An 18,750-nucleotide genomic window follows, 5' to 3' on the forward strand; every position below is an offset into this window, starting at 1 on the left:
TCACTGGGGGCCAAATCCGGTGAATATGGAGGCTGAGGCATGACTGTGGTTCTGTTTTTGGTCAGAAAATCTTTCACAAGCAACGATAAATGAGCAGGTGCATTATCGTGATGCAAAAGCCACGAATTGTTTTTCCGAAGTTCCGGACGTTTTTTGCGTATCGCCTCTCGCAAACGGCGTATAACTTGAAGGTAATACTCCTTATTGACCGTACAACCTTGTGGTAAGAATTCCTGATGCACTACGCCACGGTAATCAAAGAAGACAGTGAGCAAAACCTTTACATTTGATCGAACTTGACGTGCTTTTTTCGGTCTTGGAGACTCAGGATGCTTCCACTGAGACGATTGGGCTTTAGTTTCGACGTCATAACCATATACCCACGATTCATCCCCAGTTATAACCTTTTTGAGAAAATCAGGATCATTATTGACTTCATTCAACATCTCCTGAGCGATGGTCTCATGCCCAAAACGTCCGCAAAGATAGCATGGCATGAGCCAACCGATATGCCAACATCTTCAGCAACTTATCTGATGGTAATTTGGCGATTTTTCAACACCATTTCTTCCACTGCTTGAACGTTTTCATCTGTTGTTGACGTGCTGGGACGTCCAGAGCGAGGTTCGTCTTCGACATCCACTCGGCCTTCTTGGAACAGCTTGTACCACTTATACACATTTTTCTTACTCAGAGTAGACTCACCGTATGCAACTGTCAACATTTCAAGAGTTTTAGAGCAATGGATTCCATTTTTCACACAAAATTTAATGCAAATTCTTTGCTCCATTTTTTTCGAAAGAAGAAAATCACCGAGCACACCAAACGCTTCTATACTTTTACGCCTCTTCGAGAAAAACAACACGAGCTATATAGTCAAAACTGTGAACATATGATCGTGACGAGTGTACCAACACAACAAAACAAAAAATTTAAAACTTGAATGTACGTAGCCCGCGAAAATTGAAAAATCACCTTACTTTCTGAACACACCTCGTAGATGTGTCAAGAAGGAGAAATTTGAATGGACTCCAAAAACGAAAAAGCTTTTAAACAAGTGAAGTCAAAATTGACGTCTGACTACATTCTAGACCACTATGATCCATTGCGATCACTAGTTTTAACTTTTTTTTTAATTTCTAAAGTTAAAAGCCTGAAACGCAATAAATCGAAATCTACGGATTTCGATTATTTAAGATATCTAACTTTTTTTTTAGATTTTAAAATTGGAATGAATATAACGTATCTCGTAAATGGAATGAGATACGCCAAAAAAGACAACATTTATTAATTCAACACCAAATTGTATATTAGTATATAAGTTATAATTATAAAATATGTATTATAAGAAAATTCGTTATTTAAAAAAAAGTATTAATAATTCGAAGAAATATTGTAAAAGGGAGTCGGGTTGGTGACGGCCAACTACTGTAAATAATTCTGCCCGCCCGGTAAGTGAAGAATACAATATGAGCCTGCAGATAGCCTGAAACGGGCTAGCATAGCAAGGGAGTTGTTCATCTCCGGAGAGTCGTGGGACCGGTACTTCTAGAGAAAAAAGATTTTCTCTAAGTACTTAAAGCTGTTTCTCTTGGTGGTTCGGAACCCAACTTAAACTGTAGGTCCCCCTACCACCACCAAGTAAGTGTGGGGGGGGGGGGTGTAAACGAATAGGGAAGAAGGTGCAAGAAAAATGTAAACCCTTAGGGGACACATTAGAATCTTCTATTCCATTCCAGTAGTTTTAACTTGCGACGCTTCACCATATGGAATAAGTTCGATATTGGCTCATCGGTTTCCTGGAAAAATAAATAAGCCAATATCTTTCGTAAGTTACAAATTCTCGGTAGCGGAGAAAAATTAGCCACATGTAGAGAAAGAGGGTTTAGCAATTGTTCTTGATGTGCGCAAGTTTTACGAATATGTACATAATCACAAATTTTTATTGCGAACTGATGCAGCGGCGTTGGCGAGAATTGTTCAAACGAATAAGGCTATTCCAGTAATAGCCACTTCAAGGTTGCAGCGTTGGACTACTCTCCTCGCACCCTTTAGTAATGAAATAAAACACATAAGAGGAAATTAAAATTATGCAGATTGGCTATGCAGACCGTTTGCTATTTTGAAGGATACGGGCTATACGTATTTCAATAAAATTAAGGTTTTTGTTTCTGCTACACTCGATTGGAAAAAGGTCTAAAAAGCAATACTTTAAGATGAAATATTAATTAAAATAATGCGCTACTGCAGAGATGGTTGGATGAAAGAAAACCAAACGATGATATTAAGATATTCTTGAATAAAAGAGATTCTTTGAACGTGACCAATCAGTGTCTTATGTGGGGCCCACGACGCGTAATAATTCCGCCAAAACTGAGATCTATAGTCTTCAAAGAGCTGCAGGCCCCTTATTTTCGCGTGACTTGCATGAGATCTTTAGCTAGATCTTTTGTGTGGTGGCCTGAAATAGGTCGAGAAATTTAAGAAATAACTCAAAAATGTTGATCGTTTTTAGAAAATAAGAAAAGTTCACCAAAAATTCCTTTGGCCACATGGAAATGGCCAACAAATCCATGGCATCGTCTTCATGCTGATATCCTTGGACCCATATATAATAAGATGATATGTATATCCTCGACAGTCATTCAAAATGGCCAGAAGCTTTCAATATTCCCAGTATGAGTGAAGAAAATACAATTCCTATATTTGAGGGACTTTTTGTAAGATTTAGGTACCCATCACATTTGGTCACGGATAACTATTCGACTTTTATCGTGATAGCTTTTCAAAAATTATTGAAAGCAGGAGTACTTCGACATAGCACAACGCCTCCGCAATTCCCTGCGACAAATGGTGCAGCGGAAGATTTTGTCGATAGGTTCAAAAGGAAGATAAATAGTATATTAAAAGATCACATAACGCTTAAAGCTGCGATTATAAAATTTTTATTTGACTCCCGGAGTAAACTTCATGCGGCTACAAACCAATCTCCAGCTAGTCTAATGTTAGGCCCAGAACTGAAAACTCAATTTTTACTTTTCCGTCCGCCTTCAGTAAAAAATCGAATTATTAATGATCAAGAGAGGCAAATATGCAATAATTTAGGAGAAACAAAAATAAATTTCTCTGAGGGAGATTCAGTAGTAGCTCGAGATTATAGAGGGAAAGAGCCTAGCTGGACACCGGGAATTTTTACAAGAGAAATTGTGCCGGGATTAACATTTTTAATAAAAGTCGATGGCTTAATTTGGAAACGTCACGCGAATAAATTATTGAGGCGTAGTCCGGTGGTCAAAGATAAGGAAACAGGATAACTTTTTTATTCTTTTTTTTTTTATTATTATATTTTTCTCGTAAGCTCTGAATTTTTTCGTATCTGTTATTGTTTTCAAGAAAATGTAGAAAATTCGGTCGTAAGAAGAAAGGTTTTAAGAAAATCGATTTTTAGTTTTTGCAGAAAATCCGCTGCCATTTTGGTAATTTTAAACATATTTTTCAATTCACCGAATTCACAAGAAAAAAATGTTCTCTAAAAACCAACATATTCCTTCTCCGAAAGATTCTGTGATTTCAAGTGTAGAACACTGCCGGATTTGAAATGAATTCGGTCTCCTATAATATTATTTTTTACTATCCACGTTCTTACAATATTTTTTATACAAAATTCTAGTATTTTAAACTAATAATCAGATATTTGCCTAGGCCGCCGACGTCGCTAGTTTAGACTCGATCCTTAAAGTATGCTTTTTACCAGTACCGGTTTCGTATACACAACCTTTTCCTTAAATTTCTTAGCCGACTGTAAATCCATTTTTACTTTCAGGTAAATGATCGTAAAGGGTGGAAATTCCTTTTTTAAAGGTCTCAGTGAGCTACAGATCTTGTTTTTTTAATTGTAACGCTCAAGTGTCTCATCGAGTAGTCCCATTGCCAGCTTGGAAAAATATTCTAAAAAAAGTTTTAAATATGGATTCTAAGCACGGCTATCTGTCGCAGAAAACATATAGGTCCGAAGACTAGCTTATTAAAACCTCTAGCATTGTTGCGGAACAAATAGCGAAACGAGCAATGTTACGGAACGAACGTGTTACGTAATTGTCTCGAATGAGTTAGAAAGGAAGCAATATTCTGAATCTACTTTTAATTTGTGAATTCTTTAATGCTCTGATTTTGATGCATTTAATCATTGCTAAGAAGACATATTTCATTCCGAACTTAAATGATTTTCTTATATAGCTTATTAACTATCCATTATTACGAAAGTTTCTATATGATTAGTCCTGTACGTAGCTACTCTTAGGGCTAGTCTTCTGCTCACTTTCCATGTTTTTTCTTGTTTCAAATGTTTGTATTATATCAACGTGACAGTTTATGATACGTCAGCATGACATTTTATAAAATTGTCTTCAACAAGAAGTGGTTGCCCTTGCGCGGAAATGCTTTATCGTTGATTTTTAAATTATTCCATTTGCGATTTAGATTAAAATGAGTGAATTCTGTAAAACCTGATATAAAGTTTGAAAATGAATAATGTTTAATGGCATAGTTTCAAGTTCCTCATTTAAAAAATTTCAATTTAGAACAAAGGTTGGACTTGTTTAATTTCCAATGTTTCAAGTTAGAATTAATTCTTTATAAAGCTTCTAATTCGAAACCATAACTTTCAATGTTTTTACAATGATTAAGCTTTGAAGTTTTAAATAAAGTAAGGATTCGAATTCCAAAGTATTATCCTTTTATATTAATTTGTTATTTTGTAAATCATGTCAGAATCCCTGCTTCTACTATACCGATGTACTTTACCGAGGAATATCCTTAATCACTGCCGAAGAAGTGAAAAAGCACTTAGAGGTACGAAGACCTTTTCCGCTGCAGGACCAGGTGGTCCGGCCGTCTACACCATCACTGCTAAGGAGAAGCATAGGGAGCAGAGGTATCAAAACCTCAAAAGGGAGCTGCAAACACTGTACCACCCAAATTACGGTTGTGAGACGTGGACATAAGTGTGATTTACCGCGGTTCTACTGAGAGCCAGTATCATTTTTAGATGAGGGTTGCTCCCAGTAGGACCATGCGATAGTTGTTTAACCCCTTTTTTAATTATATAATTAAAAGTTTGTCATAAGGACAACCACAGGATTTCATTGGGAGCGAGTGCTAATCTGAAAAACTGCACCCGATCCCAGCGAAATCGCGGTAAAATTTCAGCCATGACCACGTCTCACGACCGTAAAATTGGTGGTTACAGTCTGTGACGGAATCAATACGAAGATCCGGCAAAAGTCTCGTGCATCCTGAGGACACGGAGCCACCCAGGGACCCAAGGCCTTCTGCATTTTTCCCGAAAGTGTTTTAGCATATTGTTGACACGCAGGGATGCTTTTCAGGTTATTAACCAGTAAATTTGTCACCTCCAAGAGCGCCGATGATAAGGACGATTAGTTTAACAGAATATTCCAGATACAATCGTCTAACTCCCTTATAAGGTCATTTTCGACAATTGACTATTTCCCTGGGAGCGTTTGCACAGTGGTATTAGGGATAATGTCGTAAAAGTGACTAAGATGATAATAAAGCACTCTGAGTGCCGCTTTGTGCCTTTAGATATATTTCGTTCCCGCATGAATCGGAGAAATATATATTACGTGTCATAGATGTTCAAGGTGTGCATTACACGCTCTGCAGCATCATCGAGAATGTCGTTGCTCAAAATGTGGCGACAGTATGCTAAAGTGGAAATGACACCGTCTTGACACGCCAAAATGTATCCCTCCATGCCCGACTTTAATCCGAGCAATTTAAGAAAAGCAAACATTAGCTCATACGACATCGACTGAATCTTCACATTTCTGTGAAAAATGTCGTGCATCCTCTTATCGAGGAGCTGTTCGCAGAAGCTTTCCTCCTGTGCTTTCTGAATCTCGGCCTTCGGGAGTGAATATTCGAGATAGGTAAGATTTAATGCATTTTGCTCACCCCTGACATTGTTGCCAAGGCCGAATGTTTCCGCAGCCTCCTCCGTTGCTTTGTACGAAATGCTACTTTGCCTACTTCTTCGTGCTTTTTCACCATTTTACGATGAGAGTCGTCTATTTTCGAATATATTTGCTGTACGAAAGACCAAATCTGCCGTATAGGACGTTTGTATCTGCTTCGGAGAGTATCTTTAGTAGATGTCACGTCCTCAATGTGGCCCTGTGACACGCCCAGGTAAGTATAGGTCTCTCCAGCGCCATGGTCTTCGGGGATGCGATTAAGTTTTCCTTGCTTCAAATCAAACTTGGCGCATTTCTCAAACCAAACTCCATTGCAATCTTCTGAGAGTATTTTTCGTCAATTCCTAGAGCTAGGTGTAGTTTCTTTTTATTTTTGGCATACACCTTAAGAACCCTCAAGTAAATCTCGATTTCTAGATTTTCCGCATAAGTACCGCGTAAGATAGTGGCAATAACGTAAGGTAAAAGCGCAGTGGGCTCATGGCGTCGCTCTGAAAGACACCTCTCTGAAAGGTGACGTTTTTAGTTGGCATGCGATGTTTTCCAAATGCGATATTAAATCTGTTTTTTTAAAGCGGCATTAATCATTTTATTCAGCAAACGATGTGCAAATGAATCCTTAAGCTTTCCAACAGATAGACGACAAGTCTGTGGGCGGTTAAATCGAAACCTTTCCGACAATCAATCCAGGCCATCGATATTTAGTGCTTGTAGGATTTTGCGTCTTTGCAGACACAACGGTCGATAAGCAGGTTCTCCCGACAACCTGCTACGTCTTTCCTTGAGCCGCGTTGTTCGTATACTTCTTGCCAAACAGGTCCGATTGTCCGAACAATCCTATCATTTAGGATAGCTGTGAAGATTTTGTACAGTGTGTTCAGACAAGTGAATCACTGTAATTCTTCGGATCAGCTAAGTTGCCCATCTTTGGCAGGAGTATTGTGCGCCTTTCCACCAACCACTCCGGAATAGACTCTTCGAATTTAGATATGAGGCGAAAATGCGGTCCCTGAGCGGAATAGTTCTTTATATATCCTAATACTTCTTTTCACCTCCTCGGTAGTAATGGATGGGCATTCTTCCTCATGTGTTATGAGGGCACTGCACATTTTCTTGAAGCTATTTATGTTCTTTGAGTCTTCTGTCAGTGGATGCTGGACTTCGTAGAATTCTCTCCAAAATTCTTCGACCTCCTCTGGTTTGAGAGAATTGTCGACAGTAGCTGAAGGATCTTGGAAGAGTCTAGATGGGTCAGAGAAATCAGTTGATTTTTCTCTAACCCACGTCTCCATCTGCTCTAGATTACTCCTACCGTCAGTTCAGCTCTGCGCGTTCAGGGATTTCGAACTGCACAGACTACAACTATGTTTAATGTTATTATTGTTGTTCCCACGAGAAGCTAGGATATCGAAATTGTATGTAGGTGCACAGTGTATAGCGATTGTTTGTTTGAATCCAATGGTATCAAGTTTTATCGAACCGTAAAATAACTTTGCAAAAAATCAATTCTTTTATTTAAACATGTTGAGGATAAAATATTCACTCACCAATATTCGGTGCATAGAAGAAATGAAAACGCAAGCTAGATTCTTCGAAATTTGCTGAGCGTAGCACAAAGAATTTCCGTGAGCCTAGGTAATTCATACATTATTGTAAATAATCGGTAACCGTCTCTGATTTAGCTAGAATTTAATTCAAAGTTTTAATTCTTCTGGAAGCATGGAATTCTTTTCAACTATTTTTCAAATTTATCAACTTTGGTCGACGGTGAACTACTATTGAATTAAGGGGAGATTCACACCTGGATGCGCGAAAAAAATGCGATTTTCGTGAATTTTGTTTAGAAAGCATACACGAATTGTTGGATTGACTTTTTCTAAATGAAAGTACTCACTTTCGAGAACATTTTTAATTTTCCATTTTATTTAATTTACAATATTAGATGAGTATATATACACCTCTTTCAACTGCCGAAAAAAGAGGTCCTTCGCGGTGAGCCCTATCGTTTTATCTGTAATCAGAATAAAAAACCAAAGAGATTATTAGAGCGAAGACTATAATCTAGCCTTCGTCGAAGGGGTTCTCGAAATTATCTTTATTTGACAAAATGGCGGGTGGTTGAACTCAAGTTAGCGATTTTTTAGTTAAAATCCGTCCTAATTGTGTCGATAAAACAAAATCTAAGCTACTAAAAAAAGCCCTACGACAAAGACTAGATAATTATGTATATAATAAGCACAATAAATTTCAAGTTGATCGGTACACTGGTATTCGAATCATTGTACTCACCGATTTCGAAAACATGGTTTCGAGAAATCGACCCTCTTTTGATGCACAAGTGCGCATTCGGTCTTAGTAAAATTCCCATGAGATTCATCACTTGTAGCAGTGACATGACTCCATTGCTGAATATAAAAGTTGCTAATAATGCTGCAATCTCGACAATTTCAGCCTCACTATGTGTTGTTTTTGGAGCTATCTTCCAAATCAATTGATTATAGCTCTCGTTCGAGTTCTGAGTGTTACCACTAACACAGCACTCCAATAACGAGTCGTTACTTAGATCTTCATATATCGGTCTGATGACATCCAATAAGATTTTTCGTAACGCTGAATAGTCATGTGTGAAATTACTCAGCATCCCTGAAGCTTTTGCTTTCTGTCATTTGCACCACGATTCAACGCCTTCAGGACAATATTCATGTTGAGGATTGTCATCAGTTGAGCCGTAATGATAAAAAGTAGCCCATATGGCGTTTTTCATATCGTCTTTACAATCACTATGTCTTCGAATAGCTAAGCCATAGTAGACGCTTAGTTTGTCTATTAACTTAGCTGTCAATTTGTTTCTTCCACCGATACCAGGATTTTTCTCTTTACATGCTCAAAGGCGTGTTCCCATGCGCTTTTGAATGTGGCCCACGCACTCCTTTTTTATGATCTCACAGTCATCTCCGTACGGTTTCGAACTCTTGATTCCAATATATGTCTTAGAATCTCTATCACCGATGTAATTATCATATTTTACTCCATATTTCTCAGTAGATCTTGAAAATAACTCCTTCAAAGCGTCAACTTCCATTTTGCCTGAAGAGCCTTCATGATTTGACTTGCAATTTTCTTCAATCGTAGCTTTCCATTCATTGTACTGCTCGGTATTAATGTGCTTACTCCAGTACGCACATGAAGTGCAAAAACTAGACTTCACAATAAAATCTAAAACTTTTCCTTTGAACTGACCAATAAGAGCTGCAACTCCGAATAATGATGTGAAACCACGTTGCTACTGGGATTAGACTTACGTGTTTCTCCTTTTCCTTCTTCGGTGGCTCTTCTCAATAATCGATCACAAACACTTGAAGCAGCATCATGAATGTTTTTTACTATTATGTCGTAAGTCGTTTGTTGAACCGGAGGCGGCACATCCATGATTCGAACAAATTTCATTGCTCCACTCAAACCAATCCCCAATAAACGGATTGCAAAATGGAATCGCGTATTTATTTCGTAAGCTGTTTTCATGTAATGACACGAAGATATTGCAGTCGGCTCACACGAACGAACACGAGACAAAATTTTTGAATCTCAGTCCTCGGATGCTTTCTCCTAGAAATTTCACGTCACTTTCGCACGTTTTACATTTTACGCATTCTGACAAGACAGAAAACACTGTCAAAAAGTTTAAAATTCAATAGCCGATGCTTGAATCTTTTGGCACTGGAATGTCTCGTCCAGTATTTAATTGTTTGGCACTGGTGCTGGAATTAAATTCCGGTTAACAATGTTTTAAATAAACAGTCATCTGTAGCAAGTTTTGTGACTGAATAAGCGGTTTTTTGTCATGATTATTTATGATATGCATTTCGACAGTAGTGCTTAATTAAGTAACTTTCTCATTAATTATGCATTAAAATTATTATTGAATAATGTTAGAGAATTGCGACTCTCTTGTGATGTATGTTGACACAAATGAAATTTTCTCTTAAATTTAAGGTTAAGCGGATTTTTATTTCTCTCAAAAAGTCTTTTGACCAGGGTAAAGCTGGGCAAATCGTTTGCGAGGAACATTTTTTGGAGACAGAAATTATTTGGGAAAAACAGGTTTTAGCTCCTGATGGAAGCATTATGTCGGTAAGTACTTCAATTTACATACAATAAAGGAACGTTAAAGTAAAAATGTACTCATTTTTGAATACTTAAATAAGTATAGTTTACAATTACAGGTGGTTTCAATTGTGCCATCATTTATCTCGTTCGATCCTGTTGATTGGACAATTCTAATATATTTGCAAACTGCAAAAAAAAACTTATAAAGAATAAAAATAAGAACCTTCGATATTTTAAAACTTATAGACAGTCGTACTGTCTCATTATTTATGTGCCTCTATTGAACATGTCCATTTTTATAAATTTCAATTTATTGTAGTCAAGTAAATAAAAACTATGAAATATAAATGTTTTTACGTGGGAAATGAGTAGACACGCATTTTTTAAATTAACATAGCGACATTTTTACATTTTTACAAGTATTTTAAATTTTAAAGTAGTAAAAGTAGTAAAAAGTAGTAAAAGTAAATTGCAATAATGACATGGTTCTTAAAAGTAAAATTTTCAGAAATTCCAAAAAAAACTCATTGTGCCTTTTAAATTTTAATATATTCGTAAAAATTAAAAACATGTTATAATCAAGGTAATTTAGAAATTAATATTTAAATACCGAAATTTTTCTCCCTAAAAAGGTAACCTTACATTCAATATTAAATAATAATAATTATATATATATATATATATATATAAAACTGGAAAACTCACTTAGCATACTAGCTTAGTGCTGGGCCGAGGGTTTACAGAATGTAGATTGTAAGTTTGGTTCGAAAAACTTCGAAATTAGTTAGAAATTTATAAAAAATAGTTGATTTACAGTGCTTGCAATTCAAATGTACCGAGTGACGATCGCAGCGCCACTGTTTGCCCCTAACCACCACAGGCACTAAATTTCACCATAGCGTGGCATATCCCTGTTTTTGACAGAAAACATTATTCATTCGCGACAAACTTCATCTATACTATCAGCCAAATAATTCTGTTTTTGCGAAAAAGAATTATTACAAAAATTCAAATTCAAAAACACTTTCAATGTGATTCTTTGAAGGAAGGAATTTTTCTAATAAAATATTATAGTATAACAAAATAGCATCGCACAAATTTTTTCTTTTATATTTGGTTTCTAAGTCAAAATTCTCTATTATTGTTTAGTAATAATTTTAATTCAGAATTACTGATAAAGTTACTTAATTAAGCACTAATATCGAGATGCATTAAAATAATCATTACGAAAAAAAACCGCTTATTCAAACGCAAACTTGCTACAGATGACTGTTTATTTAAAATATTGATAATAAAAATAACAGTAGCGAGTTTTTACCACACTTTCTTCATAAATTATAACCACTTAGAAAAGTGCAACATGATTTAGCAGAAAAAATAATTTTTTTCTTAAGGAAAACGCTGAATTTTTGAATTTGTTTATAATCTTGTTATTAACAATAAAAATATTTAACATTAATATTTTTTGCAGCTCTTTAATACACTTTAGAATTCATCTGAAAGTTGGTTGATGAGAAAAACATCTTCGAAAAAAATAAAATAACACAATTTATTTATTAGAATATTTATAATAGTGGTAATTGTTAACTAATGGTTATTTTCCATTCTTAATACTACTTCTACGAGACATTTAGGCATTTTTAATCAAGACCAAGTTTTTGGTTGTGGTTCAGCACCATATGAGTCATTGTTTATAACAATTAACCTAACTCTAAACCTAATATTCATGTTCCTGAAGTACATCTGCAATAATTCTGATAGATAGCGACTTCTCTTACGTCTTTTCTTCAGAGAAAAAAAATAATATTCGTAAAATGTCCGATTTTGACGTTCTATTTGTTTGAATAATAAATTTCAGAGTGAAATTAAAAAAACGGGCCTAATGATGTTCTGCAGGATTTCATTCTAAGCATTAAAAAAAACATCAAAGTTGGTTAAGAATTGTAGTGGATTATGCACAATAAATTCCCGATTCCTCCCACTGTGCGACGGGTGAAATGATGCTACTGGATTAGGATGCAATTTTTTTTAATTTTACAGAATTCTGTATAAATCTTTGAACTATGTAACTTGAAATCATTTGAATTATTTTAAAAGTTGTTTACTTTTCGTTAAATATTTAGAATACACATTGAATTCCTTAGGGTCTTTTGTACTCTGCGGAATTCTCTCGATTTCTTTGAATTCATTTGTAATGTTTTGAATTATGTTAAACATCTTCGAATTCTATTGAATAATTCAGGATATATCTTGATTTATTTCTAATGTGCTGAATTCTTCTGAATACATCGAATTCTTTTTAAGTACAGTCGAACCTGTATTTCATGTCAATTTTTGGGCTGGCCGTGACATTAAATCCAGATTCTCGGAACTATTTTGTCTCTCTTGTTTATCTCTGTTTTGTGATGCCTGAGTGAGCGCCTTTCACACATCCCCGCCATGCGGCGTTAATTCTCGGAAACACTAAATCCAAGAGACTTATTCAAGAGACTTGAAAGAATTTACAATAATTCAACATGAATTCTAAAGAATTTAGAAGAATTCAAAAAAGTTGTAAACAATTCAAAAGAATTCAATTGAATTGAACGACTTCTGCAGAATCTTTCAGAATCAGAAAAAAAGTGCGTATTAGTTCAGTAGTTCACCCGTCGACCGAAGTTTCTGAATTTAAGAATAGTTAAAAAGAATGCCACACATTCAGAAAAATTTATAAAATTAAAAACATTTCTTTCAATTCTCAATTAATCAGGGACGGTTACTGATTATTTACAATAATGTGCGAATTATCTAGGCTCACTGAAATTATTTGTGTTACGCTCACCAAATTTCGAAGAAGCTAGCCTACATTTCCATTTTTTTCCATGCACCTACTTTCGGTGAGGCAATATTTCACATGGAACAATTTAAACAAAAGAATTCATTTTGTTGCAAATTTATTTTACGGTTCGTTAAAACTTGAGTCCACTCGATGCAAACATACATTCGTAATCGCACTTGTTTTTTTTTTTAATGATTGCAGCAAGGTGAAGTTACCGCAGTAAGAGATAGTGCTTTTCGAGGTCGCGCACACACTTGCAACATACTGTGCACCTACATAAGATTTCAATGCCCTACAGTACCCAAAAATGTTTCGGAACTTTTCGATTTGAATTATTTCTTTTCTATCCGCCATTACAAGGAACGAAAGGAACGACAATACTCCTGGGATATATACATATGCACACACACACATATTTAGATATATACACAAACCATTTTATAACATGAATATGTCAATACGATGAGTTTTTGCGTACATGTAGTTTACACCCAACAGTCATAGCAAATATTGTGTTGTATACCTTAAAAAATCATATTTTTATGCAGGGAATTCATTCCTTTGGTACAAAATCTAACTATGTTACTGAAAATTTAATCTTTTTGTATTGAAAATTCAACAGTTTTGTATAAAATTCTTATCTGCTGCTGAGAAATCTATCTGGTACAAAATCGAAGTTGAAAATTAAATTGTTTGCTTTAAATTTGAAATACTTTTTTGAAAATTTGCCTAATTGATGATTTAGAACAGATTAATCTAAATGAAAATGTAAATATTTTATTTTGGTTGAAAAAATTCATCATTTTTAGTAAAAAATTAATTTTTTTTCTTTTCTGTAGCATTCCTCTGGTTAAAAATGAAACTACTTTATTGAGAATTAATTTATTGCCTTGAAAATTCGTCTTCTTTTGTTGACAAAAAATAATCTTTTCGAATTGAAGATGTCATTTTTTTTGGAAATTCAACTATTTTATAGAATATTCGTATTTTTTTATTCAAAATTGAACTATCTCAAACAAAACGCAAGTACAATCAAACTCGGACATAGAGAGCTTGGAGATAGTCATTTCGAGAATTGACGCCACGCCGATGGATGAGAGGATCTGCGGGGGCGGTTATCTCTCGAGCGTGACAAGAGGAGCCTGTTTACAATCGGAGTTGGACTATGTCCGGTTCCGTTAAGTTGGGTCAGCCCCAAAAACCTCTTCAATCAAATTTATTTATTGACCAAGTTAATGCAAATACTTAAACACGTAAATACATGAACTTTATTCCTAGATATAATTTCTAATTACAAGTGAAATCTTGCAACAAAAATCAAGTTAATAGTATAAAAAGGTACTAAAATATTGGTTTTCTAAAATTACGGAAAAAACAATTATTGTATAAACTAGAGGCAATAATAAATTGAGTCTCGATCTCAGCTTCTAACTAAGGTAGAAAGTTGTAATTAAGCCCAATAATTTCCATACATTTTTATCAATTAAATGGCCATATTAGCAACTTTGTAACATTTATACTTTATTTGTTACAGCGCTTTCTTTTTGTAAGTAAAAAGTAGGTCGAATTTATGACAGTATTTTAGCACCCCTCTTGAAAGTGCATGATACGGCAATAAACGATCCAAAAGTTTTTCCACTGCCAAAGGCGTCGGGCCGTAGACAAACCATTCAAGCCAAGGCAGGGCCCCACAAATTTAGCTGCTTTCTATGTAAACTTTAAAGTTAAGAAACTGAAACGGAGCATCGAGTTATTACTTCCGGTGATCATTAAATAAGTCAATTAGTTAAATTAATATTTATTTATAATAAATTCTCGGGATTTAAGAAAAAATTAAATAACTCCAATCATAAATTATTATTTAACTAGCAATTAGTTATTGTATTTATTTTCAAAAAACGTTTTCTGCGTAATTTTTTAAAAGTAAAGTTCTATATATGATAAAAGGTAGATTAGTACTGTTTTTTCACATTCGGACGATAGAGACAAGTACTGAAAGTAGTGGAAAAACAATATATTACTTTGGTGCCACATCTGCAATGCAAACGTCTATCCAGTACAACTACATGCATTTTTGGAATGAGAGCTTTGTCAAGTCATTTGGAAAAAAATATTTGTAAGAAATATTATAATAATTATTCAGAAATATTCAAAAACTTTTTTTTTATAAAGTTCCATAAAGAAATGTTGAAAATAATTTTTAAGTAGCTATCTCAGACATTGTACAACTTTAGCGCGTTTATATTATACCATTAATATCTAATATCCAGCAATTAAAAAAAAAAAAACACTTTGCTTATAAATTTAAAGTCTCCGAGATTATTGTAGATACAGTTCATAAGAAAATTTCTTCAGCAACAGGAATTGAAGATTCTACATTCCAGGATTTTAATAGAAAGCAGCTAAATTTGTGGGCCCCTGCCTTTGCTTGAATGGTTTGTCTACGACGCGACGCCTTTGGCAGTGTAAAAACATTTGGGTCGTTTATTGCCGTATCATGCTCTTTCAAAGGGGGTGCTGAAATACTGCAATGAATTCGACCTACTTTTTACTTTAAAAAATAAAGCGCTGTAACAAATAAAGAAAAAATGCTACAAAGTTGTTAATATAGCCATTTAATTAATAAAAATGTATGGAAAATATTAGGCCTAATTACAACTTTCTACCTCAGTTTGAAGCTGAGATCGAGACTCAATTTATTATTGCCCCTAGTTTATACAATAATTGTTTTTTCCGTAATTTTAGAAAACCAATATTTTAGTGCCTTTTCATACTATTAACTTGATTTTTGTTGCAAGATTTCACTTATAATTACCAACGAAAGCATGGAATAAAGTTCATATATTTATGTATTTACATTAACTTGGTAAATAAATAAATTTGAATGAAGAGCTTCGGATAAATTGATAGTGCTCAGTCAAAATAGTAAGTTTTACACCTTGATATTTTTCAATAAAATCAACTCTTTTCGAGAAAAACTACATTTTATACCTTGTGTAGATTTTTTTCATCTATATTATCGTCGAATTTTCGTAATCTTTTACTTTTATTAAAAACATATACATTAAAAAAGTTCCGCCTGGCCAAGTAGTAACACTTTTCTTTTAAACTTTTTGTCGCCGGATTAATATTGACGTAGAAAATGGTGCATTTAATTCCTCTGGCATTTTCGCTTTGATTGTTCATCTTCTGCATTAACAATTAAACTAATCGAAAACTGGCTGAGGAACTTTTTGTTCATAAACATATACCCCAGACAACCGTGAAAGAAAAATGGTAAAAATCATAAAATTGTAAGCGGGCTACTTGATTAATAAAAAAAAATTAAATGTGATTATCTCAAAATTGACCCATTTCTCGAAGAAACACCCTCGATTTTCAGAATCAGCGGAAAATTCTACATAAGATGCAACATCGAAATCGACAGGACCTCTGACGACCTGCAGCCATTGCCTCGATGTAATTTTCATACTCGTTCTGTAACTCTGCGATCCCTAATTTCCCTCTGATTAAATGCACGGTTCTGCATTTATCTAATCATTTATCTAGATTGCTGCAGTTTCTGGGCTGAACTAGCGTACAGCTTCAGGTCATCCATGTAAAAAAGATGGGTCACTTGATGACCATCCTCATTAACATAAATTCTGAACCCATGAGACATGCTGTTTAGTGTTTTGATCAATGGATACAACGCTAAACAGAACCATAGTGCGCTGAAAGAGTCTCCTGGAAATATACACGTCGTAAAGCGAATTGATTATTATGCTTCTATTATTCATTAAAATAATTATTATCCAATGTGGGGTGCATTTCAACCAGAGAAAAACTGAGAGTGAACTCTTCCGCTTCATGTATATCCATCCTCACGCACACAGGCGCATCTATTTTTCTATTTTGTTATTTTCTTCCCGCGATATTCCGATATTTTCTCTACAAAAAATGTGTTTGACAGGTTTCAATGTTTACTGACACTATATAATTTTTATTTTTGGTCTTTATCGTTATTTCCAGATTTTGAACTATTTAAATAGGGATCTGAGGAACGCTAAATTCCGGCCAAGTGGCAGTATGTTTTCCAATGCAAAACTAAAAGTCTAACATTTTCTTCTCAAATACGTACCAACTTATTATCATTTGTGTTGCTAAGATGATATTTCTTCTTTTATATGAATGCAATTTCAGAGAGCCCACTTTCAATTCGAATATCGCCCAAACATCTCCAAAATTTCTTACAATTTTCTTAGTATTCTTAAAAATGTTTGTACTTTGTGAAAAAAACATGTATTCGGTTCTGAATTTGTAGGCCGCACGGTTGAATATTTTTTATTCATTTTTTGCATACGTCATCTACATACTCATAGCTTGAAGCAGGCATAACATATTTTTTAATAGGATCATTACATTATATATTAGAATCTAGTTTATACGCGCTGAAATGCATATACAGCTAACACTGCGTGTTACTACTACTGTTCTTCCCTTTTTGACTATTAAACAAAATATAAACATTTCATCGAAAACATGACCCTGCTTGCTTCAAGATATGGTTATTTAGATAAGGTATGCAAAAAAATAGACAAAAATATTCAACCGTGCGGGCTCAACAATCCGACGCGATTGTCATTCTGATTTTCGTAATAACGACAAAATGAAACTTTCTTTATTATAAGATAACGGTCTGTTACAAAAACTGTAATTAAGAAATCGTGGATTAATTAATTTTTTACGCGCAGAATCAATTTATTCATATAATTACAAACAAATGATAATTAATTCTGTTAATTGAAATTGAATTAATCAATGAATTTATCATGTCAGTTTTTCTAACTGGCCGAAATCTCGTAACAATGCGGGGAGTCTGCTGACTTGAGTTTGACGAGGGTGAGCAGGCTCGCTAAGGACATGCATGTACAGCTCTCATTGAGTGTCACTGCTATTGTTCTCCATTTTGATTATTAAACAAAATATAAACATTTTATCGAAAAACCGCCTCTGCTTGATTTGAGATATGGTCATTTATATGAGGTATGTAAAAAATTAGACAAAAATATTCAACCCTGCGGCCTCAAAATCCGGACGTAATTAGACATTCTGAAAAAGGGCCTTAAAGACGAGCTGAGCAAACCAATCGTATAGATAGCATGTACAGATCCTTCGGTAATGTCCACTTCACCACTACTTGAATCTCGGCTCAGTAGATTTTACATATCTTACAGTATGTAATCTTTTTTCTTACTGTATAATAAAACACTCTAATGGCATTTTGAGTTTTAAAATTATCCTATGGTGTTGCAATGAGGTCACTATTTTTTAATCTTTAGAATTAAACCAAATTTTCCTATGTGTACAACAATGATAACATTTTTTTTAATTTCACTTTTCAGTATTAAATGCAAATAAAAAATTTAATTTAAAGAACTCAACTGATCGAGAGTATACCGACTTCAATTGATTTCAGTGACTTTACGCCAGTGACTTCAGCGAAGGTGTACACCTCACTTCACGAGTTGTTATCCCCATCGATATTTACGTAGTTTTCATTCAAATATTTTAAAATTAAACAAAAGTAGCGTTATGTGTAGCATGTCTGAAGTTCGCATTGTACAAACAAGCTATAATTTTCGCAGACCTCATAAACATTCGTCTTGCGCTTTAAAGCAGTTCAAGGTACATAGTCAACATCACTTCTTACATAAGTTATTTTCATGCCTGGAAACCACTAAATACAATAGTTAAGGAATTTGCTAGAAAATTCAAATATTTAGTCGAAAGATGAATTACTTTGTTAAAAATTCATTTTTTTCATTTGATGATACAATGCATGATCCA

General features: G+C 34.5%; 2 protein-coding genes across 4 annotated transcripts in view; one reads left to right on the top strand and one right to left on the bottom strand.

Moving 5' to 3' along the window:
* LOC117173975 (mitochondrial intermembrane space import and assembly protein 40) overlaps positions 1–18,750 on the bottom strand; it is a 123,650-nt gene that overhangs the window by 12,844 nt on the left and 92,056 nt on the right. The gene's annotated exons all lie outside the window — the stretch shown is intronic.
* LOC117173689 (uncharacterized protein K02A2.6-like) lies at positions 2,625–3,314 on the top strand. The gene has a single exon (XM_033362331.1). The coding sequence runs from the start codon at positions 2,625–2,627 to the stop codon at positions 3,312–3,314; it is 690 nt and encodes a 229-aa protein (XP_033218222.1).

This window comes from Belonocnema kinseyi, chromosome 5 (assembly GCF_010883055.1).
Source record: "Belonocnema kinseyi isolate 2016_QV_RU_SX_M_011 chromosome 5, B_treatae_v1, whole genome shotgun sequence".
In the NCBI taxonomy this organism is placed as follows: Eukaryota; Metazoa; Arthropoda; class Insecta; order Hymenoptera; family Cynipidae; genus Belonocnema; species Belonocnema kinseyi.

Excerpts from the sequence above, each read along its gene's own strand:
- LOC117173689 (XM_033362331.1), top strand. The coding sequence starts at position 2,625 with ATGTATATCCTCGACAGTCATTCAAAATGGCCAGAAGCTTTCAATATT.